Raw genomic sequence first — 25,536 nt, 5'->3', positions numbered from 1 at the left:
CATAAATTACAAGTATGCAATGATAAATCCCGATTATATTTCAACTATAAAATATAAATAACCAATCAAATATAACTGAAAATTTTTCATATCTCAAATTTCACACTTTAAATAAAATAAATTGCCTAGTACTTTAGTTAATGGAAGTAGGTAACCTAAAACAAAAAAATATATATATAAATGATTGAACTACCCCCCTCGCTGCATTGCTGTTGAACAATTCAACAAAACAGCACAGCACAAGTTCAGTCAACATAGTATAACTCCAAGCCCATGATCTGAATCATGTTTTGTTCTGCAATTTCTCCTAGGCACTTCCTTCGTTCAGTAGTTCTTGATCCTTACGCTCAGGTAAAACCTTTTCTCTTTCCTTCTTTTTTTTTTTTTTTTTTTTTTTTTGTGGGGTCTTTATATGCTGCGCTTCGCAAAAGTGAAAAAAAAAAAAAAAAGTCTTGTGGATATGAGAAGTGAGAACTTTTCCCTCCATGATGTTGGGAAACTTGATTTCAATGCCCCTTTTGCTTCAAGAGTTCAGTAGATGCTTCAAAATCATATTTTTCATTCATTGATGATAACCCATTTGCATAATGCTTCTCATTCTCTCCTTTCTCCTTGGCGTGGTGTGTTTCAGAGCACAACTATTGCAGATAGGTGCGAGTGCTTGGGGTTTAACAAGTCAGCAAATTTCAGGACAAAGAGACTGTTGTGTGCTAAAGGGTTCAAGCTGAATTGTTTGGATGATAAAGGGATGGATCTGGGCACATCGTCCGAGGACGATACTGCAGGTTGTTATGTGCTATGTTTCCTGTGCTGACACAAGATATATAAGGTTTATTTTCTGTGTGTAAATACTAATTCTTTCTCTTTGTAGAAGAGGAGGTAAAGGAGCCTAGTTTTTCAACAATGGTGATGAATTTTGAGAGTAACTTTGATCCTTATGGAGCAGTTAGTCTCCCGCTTTACCAAACTGCTACTTTTAAGCAGGTGAATTTTATATATTCACTTGTCTGACTTTAGTATCTTGGATTAATTCATGATGAACTCATGAATTTTTGTGTATTTAGTATCTCTGTTGAATATTTTTCTTTCAATTTCTATATGTCTTATACAGTTAGACACTTCTTCATGCAGCCTTCTGCAGTAGAAAATGGTCCATATGACTATACCAGAAGCGGAAATCCTACCCGAGATGCTTTAGAAAGGTTTGTTGTGACCTGTTGGTTTGCGTTTTGGATTGCACCACAGATGTTTCGTATTATGATTATTTCTCCATCTTCTTTTAAATTTCATGTCTTGTGTTCTCAGTTTACTGGCAAAACTTGATAAAGCAGATAGAGCCCTATGCTTCACCAGCGGAATGGCTGCTTTGAGTGCTGTTGCTCATCTTGTTGGAACTGGTGCTTTTTCTTTCGTCATTGTGATGAAATCTGATCTTTCTTCGTTGTTATTTATGTGAATCTAGACTGAATTTGTTACTAAATACTTATGAGGTCTAAGATTATTTTTGTTAAATATTTGTGAGTTTATAATTTTACTCTCTATATATAAAACATGCTAGAGAAGCACCAAACTAAGAAATTTAGACAGTTATATTTATGCTTAGGAGTATTTGCACTGCACTGCACTCACAGATAGTGTTTGTGACCTAGTATGACATTATTTTTTGGCTATTGTGAGGCTTCTATCAGTGGGTTCTCATTACTCCGGCAATTTTCCGTTGGTTTTTCCTGTGTTGGATTCATAACAGAACTAGAAAAGAGAAAATTTACTCACTAATGCACTTGGGGCTGCAAGCAATGTATTCTGACAGGATAGCTTTCTTTTTGACAAAACATGATAGTTTCTTGCTGTTTACTCCTGATAATGTACATATAGGTGAGGAAATCGTTGCTGGAGATGATCTTTATGGTGGCACGGATAGGTTGCTTTCTCAAGTAATTCCAAATACTGGAGTTGTGGTGAAGTTAGTCTGATTCGTTAGTTGTACTTATTTATTTACTATATAATGAGTAATTAATTATACAAAGAAACCAGCCTAGTTTGTTGATTACATGAATCATAAGTCCATTAGCGATCATACTTTAATTCTTGCACGTGCAGACGGGTAAATACAAGTGATCTAAATGAGGTTGCATCTGCTATTGGACCCCGGACTAAGCTTGTGTGGCTTGAGAGTCCAACCAATCCTCGGCTACAAATTTGTGATATTCGAGTAAGATGTTGTATTTTTTAGTTATGACATATGAGGTGTTAATAATATAGATTAGGTTTTTGTGTGGTGGTTGCTGTTGTCCTTCTTCTTTTCCTCCTTCCGTGTTACTCCTGAGAAACTGAGAGGTAGTTTCTGTCATTGTTATTTGAATTTGAAATGTCAGGTGGAAGGGTATGCTTGTGTCTTTCAATAACACAGCATCCCACCACCCTGCTTCCCTCCTCCCATTTCAGAAAATAATATGAAAAGAAAATGATATATTGTTACCTTGATGTTTGAAGTGTTACAATTATGGATAATCACTAAATCACACCCTGACTTGAATTTCTATCAGGTTGTATATCTTGTCATGACACCCAGCAATAAGTATAATTCCATCATTTTTTTCCTACCTAGATAAGAGTGCACTGCAATTGTGAAACTTGCAGACTTTCCAATATTATTTTTCTTACTCTAAAGAGAGAGGCACCTGTATATTTTACTTATTAATTATAAATCAAGTTTTCTCTCTTGGTAATAACTCACAATTTCAGTTTAGATTAGACACTAGTTCTTCATGAATTTATAGGCATTTTCTTTCCTGAATTACTGTTACCTTCACTACTTTGTCATTGTATTGTCACTTATTGCCAGTTGTAAGTTTTTTGCGGATATCTAATATATAAAACAAACATATATCAAATCCTCATTTTATATTCTATGATATGAACTTTTAATATGAAATACTGTTAAATGGTTCTATTCTAATAATATAGCATTTCTTTTTCTTTCCCCCTTCTTAATTCATGTCCAGAAAATAGCAGAGATGGCTCATTCACATGGTGCTCTTGTGTTGGCAGACAATAGTATAATGTCACCTGTGTTGTCCCGGCCATTGGAAATTGGAGCAGGTATAAGCATTGTAAGCCAATGAAAATAAACAGATTTATTCACTTCTTAAAAACATGCTTGCTAACATGGACTACAAAATTTGGGAGGAAAAAAAATTGAGGGTGGAATTTGAGATGAATGAAATATTGAAAACCATTTTCAATCCCTCAGTTGCTACGAGTGATAAAAAAAAAAGTGAAGAAATATACTGCATTAGTGGTACTGATTGTGTGTATGTGTGTCTATTAGTAAAACATAAGGGTGGTGAAATCATATATCCATTTTGTTTAGTCACTTAGCACTATATTTTCACTCTACTTTTCACTCTTTTTATTTTTTGCTTTTTAATGTACAAAAGGAATTTATTAAGAAAACCCCAATATGCCAACTGATACACAAAGTTTACACAGTTGTGACTGGTACCTTTTTGCCACAGATATCGTCATGCATTCAGCTACCAAATTTATTGCTGGCCATAGTGACATTATGGCTGGTGTGCTAGCTGTGAAAGGTGAAAGGTAATTACTCTTTTTCTATACTTCATTATAGTAATGTTGTGATTTAAATTTCAATTGAACCGCTTTTTTTTTTAAATAAATATAATGGCATGCTTTTGTCTGTTGATCTATTAATTATTAAATGGTTCAGGAAATTTTGACAAGCTCTTCTACAAGATGGACTGACGCATATTTGAATTACTTTTTAGTAAATTTGTCATAAGATTTGTTGTGAAAGGTTCTATGAGCTTGTTTTAAATGAAAGGCTAGATTGTGATTTTGTTTTTTTGATAAAAAAGAAGCATTCCCTTCTTATTGCAAACCATAAGGGGAAGGAAGTGATCCCTTTTCTCTTTTAAATTCTATGTGCTTGAGCTCCTTCAAAATTGTTAAGTGGTACTCTTGTTGCTATTTCTTTCATTATCTGTTAGTCTTTTATGTGCCTCATTTAAGCTAAAATTGAGGTGTTAAGGATCTATTCTTTTATAAGCTACTTGTAATTGTACTTTTAGTAGAGTTTTCATTTTTAAATTTATTCTTTTGAATTATTGTGGATCAGTACTAACTACTCCTTTTTTATCCCCTCCTGAATGTTTACCTCCTTTCATCACCCCATTAAGGTTGGGAAAAGAATTGTATTTCTTACAAAATGCAGAGGGTTCAGGCTTAGCTCCATTTGATTCTTGGCTTTGTATGAGAGGAATCAAGACAATGGCCCTGCGAATTGAGAAGCAACAGGTGCTGGTTGAATCTTTTAGCTTGAATTGCTTCTGCTATTTATTTATGCCTTGTTTGTCTGTATTTTTTATACAATAAGGTTTTTTTAATGATGGTCTAGTGAACAACTGAATACAACTGGCTGAAAAATCTTATAACCATAAGTTCAATCTATTGTAGTTCATATAATAAGTTGGTAAGAATAGAATAGAGACTCACTTAAGAATAATAATAATAATGAAAAAAAAATGCGTTATGCAGAATGAGGATTATTTTAATTCGGCCTTCAATTTCGGAGTTAGAGTTTCAAATTTTGGATTTTTTATTTTGTCAATTAGGGATTTTATCCTTTGTTTGGGATGGGATATTCCTTTTGCACTTTATTACTTATCCTGTTATTACCATATTTTTAAGTAGGGGTGGCAATTCGGGTTGACACAATGTGACACGACACGAAATGAATTTAACACGAACACGAATACACTCAACACGAACACAACATGAATTTGAAAACGGGTCGATCAAAACATGAATTTCTCGTGTTGTGTTGAAAATTGTCACCCCTATTTTTTGGAATTATGTTTTATAGAGGGCTATGAATATCCCTCTTATCACAACTTGTGGGCCTCTTGCTTGAATATTGACTATAAACAATTTTCAGAATTACTTGTGTTCTTGGCTATTTGGCTTCTACATCAGACCATTCAAAATTTCAAACATTCCGATTCATGAATGCCTTTCCATAATCTCTTCTTTGATTGGCTTTATACTTCTTATTAGAAGCTGAATAACTCCTTCAACAATCTTTCATATTGAAAGTCAAGCCTTATATATCCTTGCAGCATAATATATGCTTGCACGGTGTTGTGATGCGACATGCATGAACTAATTGTCATTTTGATTGACTGTCCAATGTACTACGTCCTCTTTGATCCCCATATACTTCTCATTGATCTATTAAAATATAATAGTTTCTCTGATTCTGCTTAGTTTAAAATTGGATTTCTAAGCTGCCTTTATATTATAGATCTAAAGACGCACATTGTTAATCTTGTCTAGAAAGTTAAGTTGATCTGGATACTGGATGTCAAATTACAGTGGTCTCAAAATCTGATTTGTGCAGAATTTGTGAATCGTCATGTCATTATCTTTTTTAAGTGTTAACTTTTGAATTAAAATCTTGTGCAGGATAATGCGCAGAAGATTGCTGAGTTCCTTGCCTCTCATCCACGAGTTAAGAAAGTGAACTATGCTGGTCTGCCAGGTCATCCTGGACGTGATTTACACTATTCTCAGGTATAGTAGATAAATTGATGTTTAAGATTGTTGGTTGGTGCTATGCCCCATTATATTATTTGGGTTCATCGACACCAACCTCAACTAGTTTGGGATAAAAGTAGTGTTGATGTTGCTGTTATGCACATTTTTGATGATCACATATTCATATGGTCTCTTTGCAGGCAAAGGGTGCAGGATCTGTGCTTAGCTTTCTAACAGGTTCTTTGGCACTCTCAAAGCACATAGTTGAAACTACCAAGTACTTCAGCATAACCGTCAGTTTTGGTAATAATTCTTCCACCCAATGCTTAAATAAAATAATTTTCAACTGGTAATAATATGATCATATTTGATAGGTTCTAGATATCTGTTTGTTAATGACAATACTGACTGCATGAAGTTCAACAATTCTCTAAATAAACCTTTCCCTTCAATTTAAACCACTTTAATATTTGAACAATTCATTTTCTCTCCTCTCTCTTATAATTGCAAATACCATGTCCTATGCATTTGTTGGTTATAAAGTGTTGCACCAATGGCTAAGCCAGGACTGTAAAAATGGAATGATAAAATTAAAATAGCATTTATATGAATTAAAACAAATATTGTTGTAACATAATATTAAGTTTACTTTATTCAATGAAAAGCTTAATTATGTAACAGTATACTTTTGTGTGTATTGATTGATTGATTGAAATTATATGAATTTGGTTAGAGAAATAGCAAAAAGATATTAAATATGAGAATGATATTCTTACGTGGTGATTTTCAATTTCCTGATAATGAAATTAATAAAAGAGGTAAAAATTTATTTTCTTTTTTTAATAAAAAAAGAGAGTGAGGGAAAGGAGGTTGAAATATATATGCCATGCCCACATGAGGTCCAAACATAATGTTAGATCAAAGGGTACACCCACCTTCTCTATTCTAGGTTCTTGAATAATAAGCAATTAAGCACTAATATTTCTGTGCAAGTGTGTAATATTTTGCTTCTTACACTCTTTCTTTGCGGAGGTTCAGGCTTCTTTTAAAACTAGTTTTCTAGAACATTTCCTTTACACTCTTTTTGATGTATGCTCGTCAATAAATTGTATAGAGAGGTTCACAATGCTGACCTTGTCCTTATTTTTGTTGTTTGCAGGGAGTGTGAAGTCCCTAATCAGCTTGCCCTGCTTTATGTCCCATGCAAGCATACCTTCTGCAGTTCGTGAGGCCAGAGGTTTAACTGAAGATCTTGTGCGTATATCTGTGGGTATTGAGGATGTCAACGATCTCATTGCTGATCTAGACCATGCACTTAGAACCGGGCCTCTGTAATTTTTTCTAAATATCCAATCTTATGAAGTCTCATTACTAAGTGCATGGTCTAGATCAGCAATGAGATTGTTGACATTCTCAATACCCACAGATATATGCACAAGATCTTCGGTTAAACCTCTGGCTTCACGAACTGTAGAAGGTGTGCTTGCATTGTGAACCTCTCTATCCAATTTATTGACAAGCATGCATCAAAAAGTGTGTAAAGGAATTGTTCTAGAAAACTAGTTTTAAAAGAAGCCTGAATCTCTGCAAAGAAAGAGTGTAAGAAGCAAAATATTACACACTTGCAAGAGAAATATTAGTGCTTATTGTTCAAGAACCTGGAATAGAGAAGGTGGGTGTAGTCCCTAATCAGCTTTGCAGTTCGTGAGGGCAGAGGTTTAACCGAAGATCTTGTGCATATATCTGTGGGTATTGAGGATGTCAACGATCTCATTGCTGATCTAGACCATGCACTTAGAACTGGGTCTCTGTAATTTCTTTTAAATACCCAACCTTTTGAAGCTGGATTAACATTTTGTTTTAATTACGCATTTTTAGAATTTGGAAGCACTGTTATCCAATTTTGGAGCCTCAAGGCTGGAAAATTTGATGTGTTTCTTAGATCACGTAGATGTTACAAAATTCATATTTCCTTTAATTTGTTTTAGAAATTTCACTATTGAGATCAAAAGTAGACAATTTAAAAAGTAGAAGAACGAAATTGATGCAATTTAATTTAAAAGATGAAAATTTTGAAATTGTAAAAGTAGAACACAAAAGTGATATCAGGCCAGTTAAAAAATGAATAAAATTAACATTAGCTTACAAGCTGATTCGGACATCCATTCCATCAGAGTATCTTAAATATGAAGTAAAATGTTGCAACTACTCAACCCTTAAAGCCTACAAAAAAAATAAAAAAAAAAATGTGTGTGGATCCATCATAGAAGGTGGGCTTGCACAATTGGGCTGTACTTTTGGTTGAAATAAAAACAAAGGGGTGCTTGTCCAATAAGTTAATTAGACATGTCTTGCAACATAAAGGCATGTGGAAAGTTGAAAGCCCAAAATATGCCACCTGCCTGCCTATTTAACAATGTTAAATTCCGGTGTTACCCTTTGAACTTACGTGGCAACTCCCCCACCTCAAATGGACATGAACAACAGCCTTTTTGTGTTAAACTAAACTCAAGCAGAAACCGCCTCTTTCTTTGTTGTATTGCATAATAATAATAGTATGGATGTGCTTGCTTTAAAGAAGCAATTTCAGCAACTTATCATCTTTACGAGAGAGGTAAGGGACACTCACTCCCTTACTGTTTCCATTTACTACATTTCTACAAAGAAAACATGTTGACAAACTGGCTTGGCTTCCATGGGGGCGTGCAAGCAAAAGTACTTGCTACTACGTGCTAACCAAGGAGTCCTTTTGGAGGTAAAGTTATCAACACCATTCCTTTCTCAAAAATTCAACATTTTTCCTCTTTGGAGGGGGGAGGGGTCTGTTTTCTATGATGTTGAATAATGAGATAAAAAGTGCTTTTTTTTCTTTCATCTTTTTCCGGGGTCTGTTTTCTATTCTATTGAAGAATGACAAACTCATTGGAGGGGTGTCTGTTTTCTATGATATTGAAGAATGAGAAAAAAAATAAAATTGTTGGTCTTTATTATGACAAAAAAATTTGTAGTCTGTCAGACAACCGAGTGATCCACCCAACCAGATTACTCTAGCTGGGAACGATCATCTACAACCGAAGATGAATACCCCCCTAAGAGAGAGTCACCAGGCCATTAATCACGCTCAGATCACACGGTCCTGAGTCATCCACCAGACTTAGGTTCCTGTCTCCTTAGAACTCAAGGATACAGAGGTACGAGCCTATAGAACAGATCCTGTTCAAGTAAGGTCGTACCCATTCACTCAACGCTTCGTTATAAATATACTTTTGTTTTGTCCAGAACTCCCGATGTGGGCTTTCGAGATTTTCTAATGAAATTGGTGTGACTTACTTTTGAAAAGGCGGTTGACGGTCAATGGCTACATTTCCTGCCACGATGTTTTCCTACATTGCGGCATTGATCCCATATCTTTATCTTTCTTTCGAGAAAATAAGAAGTGGATATAGACACTTTGGAAGGCCCTTATTTTATGTTTGATTCCATCAAATCAACACAAGTCTATAAAATACCCTTTAGGTGGTCTGCCAGCAGGGATTATGTTTGGCGAATTAATGCGAATCATACGCAGCTTTGTGAATCATGGATCTCCTCTCGTGGCGCTACGCTACCCATTTCTACATAGATAGGTAGTAGCTAATCTTTAAATGACTCTTTTATTTCTCATATTTTCTTTTTCTTTAATTTATGGATTATTTTATTAATTTTGTGGATTCATAACTATTAATGAATATACTTCTTTCTGAAATTGTATCGATTACTTTAAGGACCTAAGGTTATGATAAAATAGTAGGATTAGCCATAGTATGTTAGCAGTGTCATTGCTGGACACATTTGTATTCGATCCAGATTGTTAGAACAAATAGGAGTATTAGATTAATGTTTTGTATCGTATCACAACATCGCAGTCCTGTAAGTTAAAATGTACTCTCTCTCTCTTTTCCTTTTAGTCTTTTACCTATGATTCAGGTGAAAGGATGTGTCTATGTAAAGAATATAAAAGAAATGGAAAAACAAGTTAATAAGTTCCACATCATTAGTTAGTAAGCATTAGTGTTAGCTTTCCTTAAAGTAGTAAATAATTTTGTTAACGGACTTGAGTTAGACGAGAACAGAATTTGACTTGCACAAGTGATAAACCAAGGGTAAATCTCCACGGTCGGACAAGATTATAACTTTAACGGTGTTGAGAGGATAGAGAAATGTAGGTTAATTAAGAGTAGGCAGAATAACTCCTCCCATAAATTATATAATAACTGAAACATTTCATGCACCAAATATTTAAATTGAAGATTTAACCAATGCCCAGTCCAAAGATAACAAGGAATGTTGGCGAGGAGGATTAGCTCAAGATTGCTCATGTCATGCACCAGATATTTATGTTGACAGGTTGAAAATATAACCACCTTGTGCTTTATTTTAGCAAATTTGGTAGTTTAGTAGAAGATCAATCTTCTATTTTAGGAAGGAATAATTATGTTACTTATGTGGTGAAATTGCACCAAAAAAGGCACATAATGTTAAGTTATAGCCCATTTGGATGAGTTTGTAAAAAAGTGTTTTTTATACTTTACTTGTTTTAAAAATATTTTTTTTAAAAAAAAAAAGTTATTTTGATTTTTTAAAAAATATTTGGTTTTTGAAACAGACATTCAAACGAACTTATGAAACACTATTTTGAAATATACAAGCAAATTATTCATCTAATATGAGCACTCTTCAAGATATTTTCTCGTTTCATTCTATGGAAATCAATATCCTGACCTGAAAGCTACTATCACCTTATGGACTTATTTGTTATGCATTTCCCCCTCACTAGAGACAATAAAGCCGAAATACACAAGAAACTTTTTTGAGAGCATATAAAGATTGTAACATTTTCCCCTTTCTTTTGAAATTTGAAAAGGGTTATGAGTAAAGCAACAAAGTAGATGAGACAGATACTTTAGCAACTCAGCAGATCCATATAGGAACAATGGATTTGTAGCCTGTGGTCATGGTGTTACCAGCCCTGAGTTGGTTGTCTTGTGGTCCACTTCTTTGAAATGTCTGTTTCAATCTATTTTTGAGGGAAGAAATGATAGCTATTTCTTTCATAATCTTCTCTTTGTTTCGATCATTTACTTATCATGCTACATTGCAATGTGTATAATTGGCCTAAAAAATATGGGGCAATTCTTCTCTTACCCTTTAGCCCTGTCTATTTTATCATTTTATTCATTTAATTTTTTTTTTGCTTATCTTTATATGCAAAACTTTGTAGTGTCATTAGGTTAAAAATTAGTTGTTATCTGCCAGATTAACTTGTTAAGATTCCCATAATATGGCATGTGATTTCCCCAGCAGTATACTGATGTTGATAGATGTTACCGGTTGAAGATTATAACATTAATTTGACTTTAAACGACATGAGAATAACATCCTTCACAATTATTAGGATGGTAAGTGTAACTAACAATTAATCTTATTTGGATACACTTAATCTCATCTTGTATACATGAAATATGAGCGATTCTCTTAAGAACACTATTGTCAGAACTCAACAAAGTAAACCATTCTAATTGTAAATAATTGTATTGTATTTTTTGTACACCTGCACTTTGATTCTACTTTAACGTGAAGTGACGTGTATCTTACAACTAACTATGTATCAAGCATTATTTTACTCTTTTCTATACTCTCCTCTTTTGCTGCTGAAAAGCAACGTGTTTATTCTATCTCCCTTTCTCATTTACATGATGAGTTCCCCAATAACCATAGAGAGAGATAAAACAAGAAAAATATAATGTAAGTAGATTTTTTTTTTTTTTGGATGAATGTAAGTAGATTTTGAAATCCATAAATTATAAGTGGAATCATGTGTCTTCCTAAATGGGCCTACCTTTTGGTGCTTGTGTTGTGTGGGCTAGTGAAAATATATTGGCTTAAAAGGTGAAGTTGATAATTGCCAACACTATTGGCTTTATTTATTATTATGTTTTTCTCTTTATTATTATGCTAATGAATATGATAAACAGCTTGGGAACTAACAGACTAATGACAATATAATTTCTTTCACTTGAAATTAAATCGGTTTTGGCTTCAAATAAAGAAAAATGTAAAACTTCACGTGGGAGATGAGGACAGCTTTACTAATATTTAATTATTGACATAAAGAGAGTGTACGCTAAGAAAAATAACATTAAAGAGACATTTGTAGTTGTAGTGACTAACAACGAGGCAAAATAAAATTAAAATAGTGACTCTAGTTAAATTAGATGTAATTTTTATATGTCAACATTTTAGGGGAATTTAAATTTAAATGCATGGCAGGTTAACGATGGATATTATAAAAATTTTGCAAGTTAACAAAAATATTATGGGATTTAACATTTAAAAAGAAGTTTGGAACTAGAGAGATCCAATTTGTCCACGTTGTCTCTCCCAACGAGGAAAGTCAAATACATGGTGTTTTTACATGTTAAAATAGGTTACAAACTTACAATACTTAAAAGGAGGCTTAAGTATGTTCATATGAAGGTGTTTATTCTAAAAGAAAACACAAAGGAATCTTCCAATGCTCAGTCAGTGTCCCTTTTTTTGCCTGTTTATTGCTCTTCAAAAAGAAATGGTCCCTTCCTCATCAATATTTAGTAATTTTATAAAAAAAAGAACGGACCTAACTGCGATTTTTGTGCTCCCACTTACATACAGCATTGAAGTTCATCAACTTCCCCCTCCTACCCAACTGAAAGCTCCCTCCCACCACCCCTCTTTCTCTCTCAACACAATTTCTTCTTTTTGTCATCCTTTCCATCTAAGCCTCCAAAAGCTCTCTCATGTCATAATATCTTTAGAATCCATCTCCTCCTTTTCTCTCTCTTTCTTCTAAAGGACAATCATTATTTCACAAAGGTCTTCCAAAGAAAACATTCACACAACAAAACCAAAAAAGTTTGGAGGGAGAAGGCAAAAAAAAAAAAAAGTGTCTTTTTTTGGAGAGAGTAAGCATTAAGCAAAGGCAAGGTACACCCATTTTTTAGTTTAGTTTCAATTTTGCAATCATGGGTTGCTCAGCCTCAAGAACCATCACCATAGTGGCCAACAAAAGTCCAAAAGAGGATCCCTCTCCTTCTGTTTCTCTTACTTCTTCTTCTTTCTCTTCTTCTTCTCCTGCTTCACACTGCTACAACTCTTCACCACCGGCTCCCAGAGCTCTATCACTCCCAATGCCTCTTGTGCATCACCCTCCAACCAGAAAGGGTGACACCCACCACCTTGTTTCCCTCACCTCCACCACCTATGGTTCTCTTCTCCTAATTGACCATTCAGACAAAAAAGGCTCCAGCTTTAGCAACAATGAGTCTCATGTTAAGTCCCAATCACCACCCCATCTCACCAAAACCTCTCAAAATCAAACAGAACCAGAGCAGTCACTGTCCCCAGACTCTGTCATCAACATGTGGGAACTCATGGATGGGTTGGATGAAGAAGATTCCCATGACACTGCCAAGCCTCAATCTTCCATTTTTGACAGCCCCGTGTGTGGTGGTATCTCAGACAAAACCAGTTCATGCAGGTACACAACGTTTGATGGGGCTGCAAGGAAGAATCTGCTTGATTCGTTTGAATCACTGAAAGCTTCAGAAAAAGTCATGGAAAATTCTTCTTCTTTTTCCTCATCATTGGCCAAGAAGCCTCTTTGGCAGCATTTATCTGAGGAAGCTTTGCTTGCTAAGTTAGACCCAAGTGTGGCTTGGAGTTACCGAAGAGCATTGTCATCAAGGCAACTAGGTAGAAACAACCTACGCAGAGGTGTGAGGTCAATGGGATCTAGCCCTTTGAAATCTTCTTCTTCTTCTTCTTCTTCTTCATTGCCTTGCACTGAAGACAGAATAGTGGTTTATTGTACGAGTTTGAGAGGGATCCGCAAGACCTATGAAGATTGCTGTTCAGTTAGGATGATATTGAGGGGCTTTAGAGTTGTGGTTGATGAGAGGGATATCTCCATGGACTCATCATATAGGAAGGAGTTGCAGAAAGCGCTTGGTGACAAAGCTGTTACCTTGCCACAGGTCTTTATCAGAGGAAAGTATGTTGGAAATGCAGAGGAAATGAAGAAGCTGAATGAATCTGGAGAATTGGCAAAACTGTTGAAAGGTTTTCCCACTCAAGAACCTGGGTTTGTGTGTGATTATTGTGGAGATGCCAGGTTTGTTCCCTGTTCAAATTGTAATGGTAGCAAGAAGGTGTTTGAGGAAGAAGAAGGAGAATTAAGAAGGTGCCCAGATTGTAATGAGAATGGCTTGATAAGATGCCCAGGCTGCTGCTCATGATTACTGCTGCTGGTGAATATTAGTCCTTGTTATCTTTATCTCTTTTTTCTTTTTCTTTTTTTGGGGGTTGAATTTGTTATGACAAATTTTGACAGCTGCTATGAATGCAGCAAATTTTAATTTCCTTCACTTTTTTCAGTCCTTTTTTATTTTTGTAGTCTTGTTTTCAGTCCTTTTAGTTGGCATTTGTTTGTGTCAGACTTTCGCTTTATTGTGGTTCATTACCTATCTGAACAGCACAAAATAAAAGGTATAATGTATGTGTTTAATTTACAGGGAAGAGTTATATTTATAAATATTTTATTTATAAATTATATTATATATTTTTGGATATTATATATTTTTGAGAATATATAGTATAATTTATAAAAATTTATTTAAAAAAATTTGTAAAGGATCCTTTCCTAATTTATAATCTAAAGTGTCTGAACTCTCATGATATCATGTTTCATTTTATGATTTTATAAGAGTTATGTTGTAGGAAAAATGATTGTGTAATATTATAGAGATTCGTTTTGTGTGCCTTAATTTTTTATTTATTTTTTGTTTTAAAAAATGTGAACTCCATAAAATATTGTGAGAGTAGAAAAATTTATTGTGTTATGTTAAAGGATAAAATAAAAACCATTCATTTTATGAAATAATGTGCAATAACAAGGTCACCATTAGAAAACAGTGAAACTCATACAAATTAGAAGCCCGCGCTTTTATATCATAATATTTAGCTGATACAAACAGGAGTTGCAATATGTGGAGTGGAGGTTAACTGGTATTGGTTTTGTGTCTCCACGTTTGTGCTTTGTCAGTTTCAGCCAAAATAGGCTATTTCGAGGGGGGCAATGTCGTAAGACTGACCCATCTTGCTGCACTTGTACAGTTTTCAGTTTTCACCTTCAACAAATTCTGTGTCATGCAGCTAGCTATGCACCAATACTTTAAAAAAAATTGATAGTTTTCAATACTTTTTAACACTTCAACATATTATGCGGAGACTTAAAAAAGTTTCAAAGATTGTGTTGTATTTTTAATTTTAACTATTAAATTTGTGATTATAATTATTATTTTATTGAGTTTAATATAAATATTTGTGATATCTTATATTTCTTTATATAATTGTTAGGTAATATAACTTTAGCTTCATTTTTTTTTGTAAAATTATTAAATATAATAATTATTGTATAAATTAAAAATATTATTTAATATCAAAACGTATCATAACGTGTCGAAATTTAACATTTTTTAAAATTAATATATCAGAGTGTCGTGTCATGTCATATTCTGTGTCCCATGTTGATGTCGATGTAGTATAATCGTTTTCAATGCATTTTCTTCTTCCCTTTATAATACTTTAAAAAAATTTGTGCTTAAGACAATCATTATTTTCAAAAATGTGATAGAATAGAAACTACTAAAGGCAAATTTTAACCATTGAATAATCGAATTATTCATAAAAAATTGTTCCACAGTCATATAAAATTCCCGGATTACTTCTAGGGACTGTTTGATTCAGGAGAAATTTTTTTTAACTAGATAAATGTAATTACTAAAAAAACGGTGGGAAAATAAATTTGGTAGGGAAGTTTAAAAAAGTTGTTTAGTTGATCAAAATATTACTGAAAAAATTAAGTTAAATTATACGAGTCTATGTTTGGTTGAAAGTAAAATATTGATGAGAAAATTGGTATTAATGGCGAGAATAACCTTAAATTTTGCTGTTGTTACAAAATGCTTTTCTGAGTGTCACATCGCACGGTAATACCACCTTTATTCAAATATTGATGGTTAGTTTTGTCACAAAATTGCACCACTTTTTGCCATTTGAGAGAAAATTATTTGAGATTTGAGAGCAAAACTTTATTCTTTGTATTTGAGAGATCTCTAGAGAGAGAGTTTGAGTGAAACATCTCTAGGGAGGTTTGATTATCACCATTGTTAGACAGGTTGAGTTAACCACTACATTGGTGATTCTGATTATTTGTAACCATTATTTTCATAGTAAATTTTTTGATCTGAACTAGGTCCCGTGGGTTTTTACTTCTTCGTTGGAGAAAGTTTTCCCACGTTAAAACTGTTTGTGTTCTCTCTTTCCTTCTCTCTCACTCTCCTGTTTTTCGTTTTTTTAATTTTTTTCGTTGTGCTGCCTGACGTGGTAAAGTTCAGGCCGATGTATTGCCGAGATCCGAGATCGATGATCTTGTTGATTGACTTCCGCAAAAAAACCCTTGAGCCGATCTGAGGGAATCGAGTTCTCAACACTAGTACCTCAACAAAGTCAATGCTCGAGCTATATAATTAAGGGAAAATGTTTCTATTTTGATGACAACAATTTTTTTTCTGCTACACTTATCTAAAACTAAGCGAGTTCCAATGTTCCACTAATCTTTTTTCATCCACTTATTTTTAAGTGAACGTGACAGATAATTTTTCAGAAACATTAATCTCATATAAATAACCTTAAATAAATCATTTTTTATATAAATAAAAATAGAATACATAATCTATCCAAATCTCTCGTCATTAGACCAAATCTAATGACTTAAAAAATAATCATTTTCCATGGATAGAAACCCGCATCACGTATTGTTCCAAGTTACGTTAAATTAGATTTATGTTGTCAACAAAAGTTTTAATGTTTGATCTCACCTCACCCAAAACCCCAACACAAAGAACCTAAATAATACAAAATCATGAGTATTTAATGGATTTGGGCCAACGAGCCCAGCGCAGAAGAAATCATGGTGTGGGGTCCCCAAAAGGCAGAGAGCAATTTAAAGCGAGCCTCTTACGAGGCTCAAAATCTCGATGCGATCCAATTTAATGTCACATGTTGTCGGTATTCGGTAACTGAGTTACTTCAAAGCTCATTTTACTATGCTCCCTCGTCTTTCTCTTAGATTTAACTCACCCACCCAATCACTTACCACCAACCAAGTAGTAAAAGCCGGTAACTCATAATAAATTTTTTTAGTGTTACTGTTATACTAAGATTTAGTGCATCTCACTCGTGAGAGAAAAAAAATTTGACAGAGAAAAGAAAACTTTTTTTTTTAGAGGTTACAAGGAATTGAACACAACACCCTACACTACACACACTCTTAACACACACCCCACACCACTAGGCTAACCCTAGTGGTAGAAAAAAAAACTTTAACTGACATATAATATTTTTATTAGTGGGATGTACTACATCTTTGGTACACAGTAACACCAAAAATTTATTGGATAACTCAAGCCCCATCTCACCCTTCTCTCCTGAAACAGTTCCCAACTTTGACTTCAGTTACTTTATCATTCAACTTGCATATGCATTAATTGAAGAATATATAATATTATTTACTACTTAACAAAATCATTATTTTGATTTTTTTAATATATTAAATACCTTATTTTTATTTAACATTTCTGTTTTTACTTTCTTTCTTTTTTTATTAATGTTTAGCACTTTTGAAATCTTACGTTAAAAATATGTCCATATCTAAAAAGTATCTGTACTAAATCATGTCTATGTTAGTACATTTTTTTTGAAAACAAAATCTAATATTTTTTAATGTTTTATGGAAATAATATATTTTTCTTTAAGGAAAAAAGTTGAAGTCACCAATTCTAATAAATGAGTCATCGATATAAAATTTGAGAGAGTTTGGAGTTAGAGAGGAATAAGTGGAGGAGGAGAGAAATGGAAGAGAATGGTGAGCACGAGAGAGAAGAGGAAGTGGGAAGGTGTTTGAGTAGTTACGTGGATGAAGGAAGCAATGAGAGTAACAGATACTATTTATCTCGCAGAACAGTGCTTGAGATGCTTAAGGACAGAGGCTACACCATACCCTCTTCTGAAATCGACCTCTCTCTCTCTGAATTCCGTGCCATTCACGGCCAAGCTCCCGAAGTTGACCGTCTCCGATTCTCCGCCACTCACCACTCTAACCCTTCCAAAAGGGTCTCTCCCTAACTCTCTCTTTTTTTCTTTCTTTATTATATTCCTCATTTATTTATTTATTTATGTTTTCCTTTGGATTGCAGATTTTAGTGATTTTCTGTGGGCCAGGTATTGTCAAAGTTAATGTTATACGCAGCATTGCAGGACAGATTGTTAACAGGGACACTTTGACTGGCCTCATCTTGATTGTTCAAAACCGAATTACTAGCCAGGGCTTGAAAGCAGTTGATCTTTTCTCTTTCAAGGCTGAAATCTTTCAGGTTTGTATGCCAAACCGAATTGGTTTTGTTTCATTTGACATGCAATTGTTGATAAAGACAACATCTATTTTTTTCACAAATTGCGAGTTGTCGGGAAATTCAAGTGTGTGATGATTAATTATGTGCCAAATAGATTAAGAATGGACTAAATAAATATGATATAAGAGGAGGGACCTATTAAGGTTCTTTATTGAGATTGGGTGTCAAGCGCCTTGGGTTTTTTGCTTAGCCTGTGATAAGAACCTTGGGATGCACCATCCCAAAAGCTAGCTCAAATGGTGGGAGTGCTCAAGGTCTTATAAACCCCACATTAGTTGTCCATACAATCAATGTGGAACTCAAGTCCCATACCTTGCAAATGGGATCGTAACATTCCACGACGCTTTGCAGCCCCGACACCCACGCGGGCTGGCTTTGCGCTAGTTTTTTACTAGCTCCAGGCGAACACTGCAATGCCGGCATCACCATCCATGCCGCTCGATTGCAGCCGGGAGACATAGTGGAAGGCTCTGATACCAATTGATAAGAACCTTGGAATGGACCACCCCAAAAGCTAGTGTCCAAGGCCTTATAAAACCCACATTAGTTGTCCATACAACTACTCTGGGACTCAAGTCTCATACCTTGCAAATGGGATCGTAACAACCTGACTCTCCCTTGTTTGGGCTCCCCTCTTTCATAACATGAGTAACTGCGGCATCTCATTTTGAATGGCTTGAATTTATATCCAATTGTGCATCAGTGATGATCCACCAAGTACTTTTTTATCCCTACAACTTAACTATTCACTTTATGAGTTGATAATCCCTACAACATGAATTATGTGTCTCTGTAATTTTTGTTTTCTCCAATATGAAACAACTTGACTGATTTTCTCATGTGTGACAAAAATTATCAGTTTCATGCCCAACAATTCATGGAAACTTTTTCTCCCTACTGTTCAGATTACAGAGTTGCTCGTTAATATTACAAAGCATGTATTGAAGCCAAAGCATCAGGTGCTGACTGATCGGCAGAAACAAAATCTCCTGAAGAAGTACAATATAGAAGAAAAACAGGTCAGTTGATACAACTTGGGAAAAAATTATATGATGCAACTTGGGAAAAAAATTATCTCACGGATGAATGAAGTCTTTTGATTTGTTTATGGTTTGGGTTGAATTTCATTACTTGAACTTTCCTTGTTTGATAATTGACACGAAAATTGTCTATTATGTACTTCTTGGCTGTGGTTACTTATATAGCATAGAAGTATAATATGCTTAATCATGGTAGTTAACTAGTTTTCGTAAGCACGCCGTTCATAATTTAATATGATTTGGAAATCTGAAATGCTATCAAGTCAATAAGTATAAGTTTTACACATGAAAATACCTTAATTATAATTATGTGTTTTAGACCATCTCGGCGACGCTTTAGTTTATCTCTGATTGATTTCTGAATTAGATCTTATTGTAGCCATATGTGTTGTTTATAGTGTTATCCCATAATGACTGCTCCATAATTGCAAGCTGTCACATGGTTTCCTCTTAAGGAATAGCTCTCAACACTTATTCTCTCTATGGAATAAGTGTTTGAATTGTTTCCTTTTTCTGCTTTAATTGATTACCATTTCTAGTCTTTGGTCTACAATTAATTCTTCATTTTTATTGTTTTCCTTAATTTTAGGGATTGATGTTTCCTTAATTTTAGGACCTGTTAATCAGAAGATTGATTCTGTGTAAAATTTTCTATCTATATATCTTTGTACAATTGACATTACCAATGAAAAAAAGAATCATTCCTCACATATTCTAATTTTTTATATGGTATCAGAGCCCTCATCCGAGGGCCTGATTTAACCATGTCCCAATCTGCATTTTGATTTGGAACCATGCGAGCCTTTCAAACCTCCACCCTAGACACCACGTCCTCCACAACCCAACCAGAGATGCAGTCACACCAAACAGTGGATGCCAGGAACCTGCAACATGGCCTATTGCCAATGACAACCCTGTGCTAATAATTACATGGCATAGATTTGATGGAGGCAATTACCTTCGATGGTCTTGCAGCATAACGATGTTCATCTGTGGACATGGAAAAGAGGGCTTTCTCACAGGGACTGGGGATGCAATGCAACCTCCTGTCACAGACCCAAGATACAAATGATGGTTGACTGAGAATAATAACCAAGTCATGGCCTGGCTCGTGAATTCCATAATCCCTGAAATAGGGGAAACTTTTATGTTGTGTTCCATGACAAAAGAAACTTTGTATGGTGTTAGAGAGTCATTCTCTAAAGAAGATAATTCCGCAGCTTTGTTCCATATTAAAGGGATCTTGCGAGATTTCAAATAAGAAGACAAAGATTTGACTCGTTACTAATACCTGGCAAGATCTTGTGGGCAAATCACACTGATGTTTTGCTTTACAAGAAGATTGTGGAGAAGGATTGAATATATCAATTTCTTTTGGCGCTCAATCCTATCTTTGACTTAACAAGGAGCAGAATCATGGCCATAAAACCCTTATCAACAATACGTGGGGTATTCTCTAAACTAAAATGGGAAGAAAGGAAACAACTTTTAACCAATAACCTCAAAAAATTGCATACTGCCCTAGAAAATAGTGCTTTTGCTGCCGGGAAACCATCGTGATTGACAAGAAGCCTCAACGAAATGGGAGGCCTTGGCATGAGCATTGCAACAAGCCATGGCATACCAAAGAGTCAGAGACGTATGTTGGAAGATTCATGACAAACCTGGCAATGGAAACCACTCCAAGGAGAGAACGTGGACTTATGGCCACTGCAGAGGAGGATCATCCTGAAAGTTCAGGAGCTGGAATGTTTACCAAGGAGCAATTATAAGTCATCCAAAAGATGATTAATGCTAAGGACATAAATCTAGGACCAACAACCCATCCAATACCTATTTAACAGCTTTGCAAACCAACACTGGAAGTTCTGAAACATGGATAGTTGACTCTGGAGCAACTAATCACATGACGAGTAATGTCTTTCTTATCTCTAGTTATATCCCTCACCACACGAAACAAGTTATAAAACATCAAATTGGAGTGAAGCTACGGAAAAAGGAATTGGAACAATTAAATTATCAAACTCCCTAATTCTGAATGGAATTCCCAAATTTTACTTATAATTTGATCTCTATAACAAAGCTTGCAATAGACCTGAAGTGTTTAGCATTATTTGACTCTGATGGTTGTGTATTTTAGGATTTGCCATCGAGAAAGAGGATTGGCAATGCTAGGACATATGTAGGCTTATATTATCTTCTACCATCCGAGAACATTCGTGAAGAAAGAATCAGTCATATGACCACCTCCACCAACCTTGACAAAGTTATTTTGTGGCACTTTAGATTAGGGCATCACAATTTTCAATAAATGAAAAGAATGAACCCTGATTTGTTTTAAGGAAATTTCTGTTTTCCCTTGTGAAATTTACCAATTGTGCAAGCATGTGAGAGCCTCTTACCCTCCTCATGGACACAAACCCTCTAAATCATTCTCTAATTCGTAGTGATGTGTGGGGACCAACTAATACACAGAATATAAATGGTGTCAAATGGTTCATCACCTTTATTGATGATCATACAATAATGAATTGGGTCCGCCTCCTAAAAATTTGAAGTTACACAATCAAAAACTTTCATATGTTCATCCAAAATCAATTTCAAGCCCGAATTCAAGCTTAAAGATCTGATAATGCTAAGTAGTATTTCAATCTTGACCTTACCATTTACCTCCAAAGCAATGGCATAGTTCACCAAAGCTCTTGTGTCAATACACCACAACAAAATAGAGTAGCCGGAAGAAAAAATCGTCATCTTTTAGAAGCTATCTGATCCCTCATATTTGGTTCTAACTCACCTAAATACTATTGGGGGGAAGCTATTCTTACAGTCACTTACCTCATCAACAGGATGCCTTCAAGAGTTTTACAATTGTTATCACCCTACCAAAAACTGCTACAAAGCCTTCCACAAATGAACATCTACCAAATCTTCACCCAATATCTTTGGCTATAAAACTCTCATTCATACTACTCAAGGAGGTAAACTTGATCCAAGATCCATTAAATGCATGTTCCTCGGGTACTATTCCACTCAAAAAGGGTACAAGTGCTACAATCCCCATACTAGGTGCACACGCATGACTATGGATGTATCTTTTTTGAGGATCAGCCTTTCCATTCCCAATCCACCATTCTGGGGGAGGCACCTTTTACCACAACAAATTCAGAATGGTTAATTGCTGAATTCCATAAAGAATTCCATGAACATAAGATCCCAAACACAAACCTACCTAAAATCCCAAACACAACCCTTAAAAATCATGAATGTGTTGGTGATGACAGTCACCAAGACACACCCCAGAATGTAATTGTCTACTCCAGGAGATACCAAAAATCGACCAGCCAACACAACTCTTATTCTTGCAAGTGTTATATGTCCTGACATTGATCAGTCTACTTCCCTTGTCCCAAATTCTGAAAATGACTTGGACCTACCGATTGCTTTGCGTAAAGGGGTAAGAAGCTGCACCAAGCATGCAATAAGAAATTTTATTCGTTATGACACTTTGTCTAGTAAGATGCAGGCTTTTGTGCACAATGTGAGCACACACAACATTTCAACCTTTTTTACCGAGGCAATTAGTCAAGGGGAGTGGTAAGCAGCCATTAAAGAAGAACTAAAGGCTCTTGAAAGGAATTGCACTTTAGAAATTGTGGACTTGGCCCCTGGAAATTCTCCTGTTGGATGCAAATGGGTATTCATTATTATATAAACCAAGGATGGCACTATCAATCCCTACAAAGTAAGGTTGGTGGTCGAAGGTTTCACACAAACATAGGAAATTGACTAACAGGAAACATTTGCCCCAGTTGTTAAGTTTAACTCAATTAAGATACTATTGTCTATTGCTGCATGTCTTGATTGGCCTCTTTGATAGATGAATGTCAAAAATGTCTTTTTGAATGATGACCCATAAAGAGGTTTATATGGAGATTTCTCAAGGAGTAGAACAAACACACAGATCCAAGAAGGTATGCAGATTTCACAAAGCATTTTATGAACTTAAACGGTCTCCAAGAGCATGTTTCGACAAATTTACATCAGATGTTAAAACCCAGAGCTATAATCAATGCCAAACCAACCACACTTCATTCGTTAAGTTTGGTACAAGTCAGAAAATTGCCATTTTAATTGTCTATGTTGACGATATTGTAATCATAGGTAATTGGTATGATGAGATTAATAGATTGAAGGAAATCTTGGCTAAAAAATTCAAAGTCAACAACCTAGGCAAATTGAGGTATTTTCTTGGAATGGAGGTGGCAAGTTCTAACAAGGACATCTCAGTATCTCAAAGGAAATACACGCTTGACTTACTTAAGGACATAGGGATGTTAGGTTGTAAACCATTTGACACACTGACACACCCATGGAAGCCAACTACAATGTGGGTCTTAAGCAAGTTAGTTCACAAATTGATACTGGGAGACATCAACATCTTGTGGGCTATCTAACACATACTCGTCCTGATATAAGCTTTTCAGTTAGTGTGATAAGTCAGTTTATGAACAATCCAAATGAAGAGAATTTGGAAGCCTTCTATAGAATTTTGAGATACTTAAAAATGACCCCAAGCAAGGTTCTGTTTTTTAAGAAATCAACTCAACAAGACTTGATCATTTACATGGATGCTGATTGGGCCAGTTCTGATATTGACAGGAGATCCCCACTGGTTATTGCACCTTTGTTTGGGGAAACTTAGGGACTTGGAGAAGCAAAAAACAACTCGTGTTGCTAGAAGCAGTGCAGAAGCAAAGTATACAGCTCAAGCCTTGGGATTTTGTGAGGGCATGTGGATTCTCAGGCTCCTAAAGGAGCTAAATCTCTGTCATGGTGCCCTATGAAATCCTTCCAATTCATTATGGCAGAATTAAACATGTTGAGATTGATAGGAATTTTCTACAGGGGAAAATTGAAACCAAGATTATTGATCTAAACTACATATCCTCAGGATCACATATTGTTGATGTACTCACCAAATCTCTCTCAAGAATCAAGTTTGATGAGTTAATTAGCAAGCTGGGAGTGCTAAACATCTAGATTCCAATTTGAGGGAGTGTTGTTATCCCTTAATGACTGCTCCATAATTGCAAGTTGTCACACGGTTTCCTCTTAAGGAATAGTTGTCAACGCTGTTTCTCTTTAAGGAATAAATGTTTGAATTGTTTCCTTTTTCTGCTTTAATTAATTACCGCTTCCGGTCTTTGGTCAACTGAATTAATTCTCTGTTTTTTTTTTATTTTCCTTAATTTTAGGGATTGATATTTTCTTAATTATAAGCATGGTGGAGGGTTAGACTCGTTGTTATTCCTATGTTCCAGATGGTCCTTTTTTAGTCTTTTTCCCCTTCATTTCCCCCTCTTCTTCTTTTCCCTTTCTTTTTTGCTTTTCTTTTTATATATATATATTATTACTATTTTATTTATTTATTTATTTTTTTTCAACCTTTTTGTATCTCTCATTTGGGTTCATCTACCACCGACCCCAATTAATTTGGGATAAAGGTGTTGTTGATGTTGATGTTGATAGGACGTGTTACTTGGAAAATTGATTGTGTAAAAAAATCCTGTCTATATATCTTTTGTACAATTGACATTATCAATGAGAAAAAGAGCCATTCCTCACATTCTAATTTTCTATAATATGAAATGCTGAGATTTTGTATTTATTCTTGTATTACGTATATACAAATTATATTGTGACTTTCTTATATTCCATTAATCTTAAATTTCAGCATTGTTGTTCTTATTCCAACACTTGTATACTTATATCAAGTTTTGTTGTTTCTCAGCTTCCCCGTATGCTACATACAGATGCAATTGCACGATACTATGGATTTGAGAGGGGGCAAGTAGTTAAAGTTACCTATAGTGGTGAAATCACAGAGATGCATGTCACATATCGATGCGTTTGGTGATACTTTGTTGTTATCTCTTTTGTATTTTGTTGGCTGAATTCGTAGAACTCAAGCTGTTGTGTCATGTTTAAGAAGTTTGTGATCCCGGGTATCCTTATGTTTTGAACTATATAGCCATGTCTGGCATCCTACTGTGCTATGTATTTTGCATTTGTTGCATGACATTGACATATCAACTCAAAAATTCACATTAAGCATTTTTTTTATTAGAAGCACATTAAGCTTCTTTACAAGATATATCAAAATATCTATCTTCATGGAAAATAAATAGATGTACAACTTTATTTCATAGTTTCAAGGTAAATCACCCAGGATTTGAACCTACTGGGGTTTGATGAATTTGCAGACTTAAAAGATGTTATAGGGTGCTTAGTGCTTACCATAAAGAACGTGAATCAATTCGTATGGAATCATATTCCATACTGATCTGGGCAGGCAATTGTATTCATGATAAAGTTTTGCTGCTGTTGTA

At 34.9% G+C, this 25,536-nt stretch overlaps 3 protein-coding genes and 1 non-coding gene across 5 annotated transcripts; 3 read left to right on the top strand and 1 right to left on the bottom strand.

Moving 5' to 3' along the window:
• Positions 1-214: 214 nt before the first annotated feature.
• LOC133310625 (cystathionine beta-lyase, chloroplastic) lies at positions 215-7,493 on the top strand. The gene is made up of 13 exons (XM_061511586.1): positions 215-351; positions 632-785; positions 872-984; positions 1,132-1,202; positions 1,306-1,397; positions 1,876-1,963; positions 2,101-2,212; positions 3,006-3,102; positions 3,519-3,600; positions 4,200-4,317; positions 5,485-5,592; positions 5,757-5,859; positions 6,716-7,493. Exons 1-13 carry the CDS (start codon positions 286-288, stop codon positions 6,889-6,891), a joined length of 1,380 nt encoding a protein of 459 aa, XP_061367570.1. The 5' UTR covers positions 215-285; the 3' UTR covers positions 6,892-7,493.
• A 1,069-nt stretch (positions 7,494-8,562) lies between these two features.
• LOC133310645 (small nucleolar RNA U3) lies at positions 8,563-8,787 on the bottom strand. The gene has a single exon (XR_009751479.1). It is a non-coding gene; the product is annotated as a small nucleolar RNA U3 (small nucleolar RNA).
• Positions 8,788-12,499: 3,712 nt separating this feature from the next.
• LOC133310639 (uncharacterized protein At3g28850-like) lies at positions 12,500-13,965 on the top strand. Of its 2 annotated transcripts, XM_061511603.1 has the most exons (2): positions 12,500-13,077; positions 13,174-13,965. In XM_061511603.1, the coding sequence occupies exons 1-2, from the start codon at positions 12,597-12,599 to the stop codon at positions 13,866-13,868; spliced, it is 1,176 nt and encodes a 391-aa protein (XP_061367587.1). In that variant the 5' UTR covers positions 12,500-12,596; the 3' UTR covers positions 13,869-13,965. The 2 variants fall into 2 exon arrangements, with proteins under 2 accessions (XP_061367587.1, XP_061367586.1); XM_061511602.1 differs by having other exon boundaries at positions 12,500-13,965.
• Positions 13,966-17,512: 3,547 nt separating this feature from the next.
• LOC133310637 (DNA-directed RNA polymerase V subunit 5A) lies at positions 17,513-25,203 on the top strand. Its single transcript, XM_061511600.1, has 4 exons — positions 17,513-17,805; positions 17,889-18,065; positions 19,010-19,123; positions 24,939-25,203. Exons 1-4 carry the CDS (start codon positions 17,545-17,547, stop codon positions 25,062-25,064), a joined length of 678 nt encoding a protein of 225 aa, XP_061367584.1. The 5' UTR covers positions 17,513-17,544; the 3' UTR covers positions 25,065-25,203.
• The last annotated feature ends 333 nt before the right edge of the window (positions 25,204-25,536 follow it).

Source organism: Gastrolobium bilobum, unplaced genomic scaffold (genome assembly GCF_033153095.1).
Source record: "Gastrolobium bilobum isolate Gb01-03AN ecotype WA unplaced genomic scaffold, APGP_CSIRO_Gbil_v1 utg25398, whole genome shotgun sequence".
NCBI lineage: Eukaryota > Viridiplantae > Streptophyta > Magnoliopsida > Fabales > Fabaceae > Gastrolobium > Gastrolobium bilobum.
This window is presented reverse-complemented; position numbering and strand designations above follow the sequence as displayed.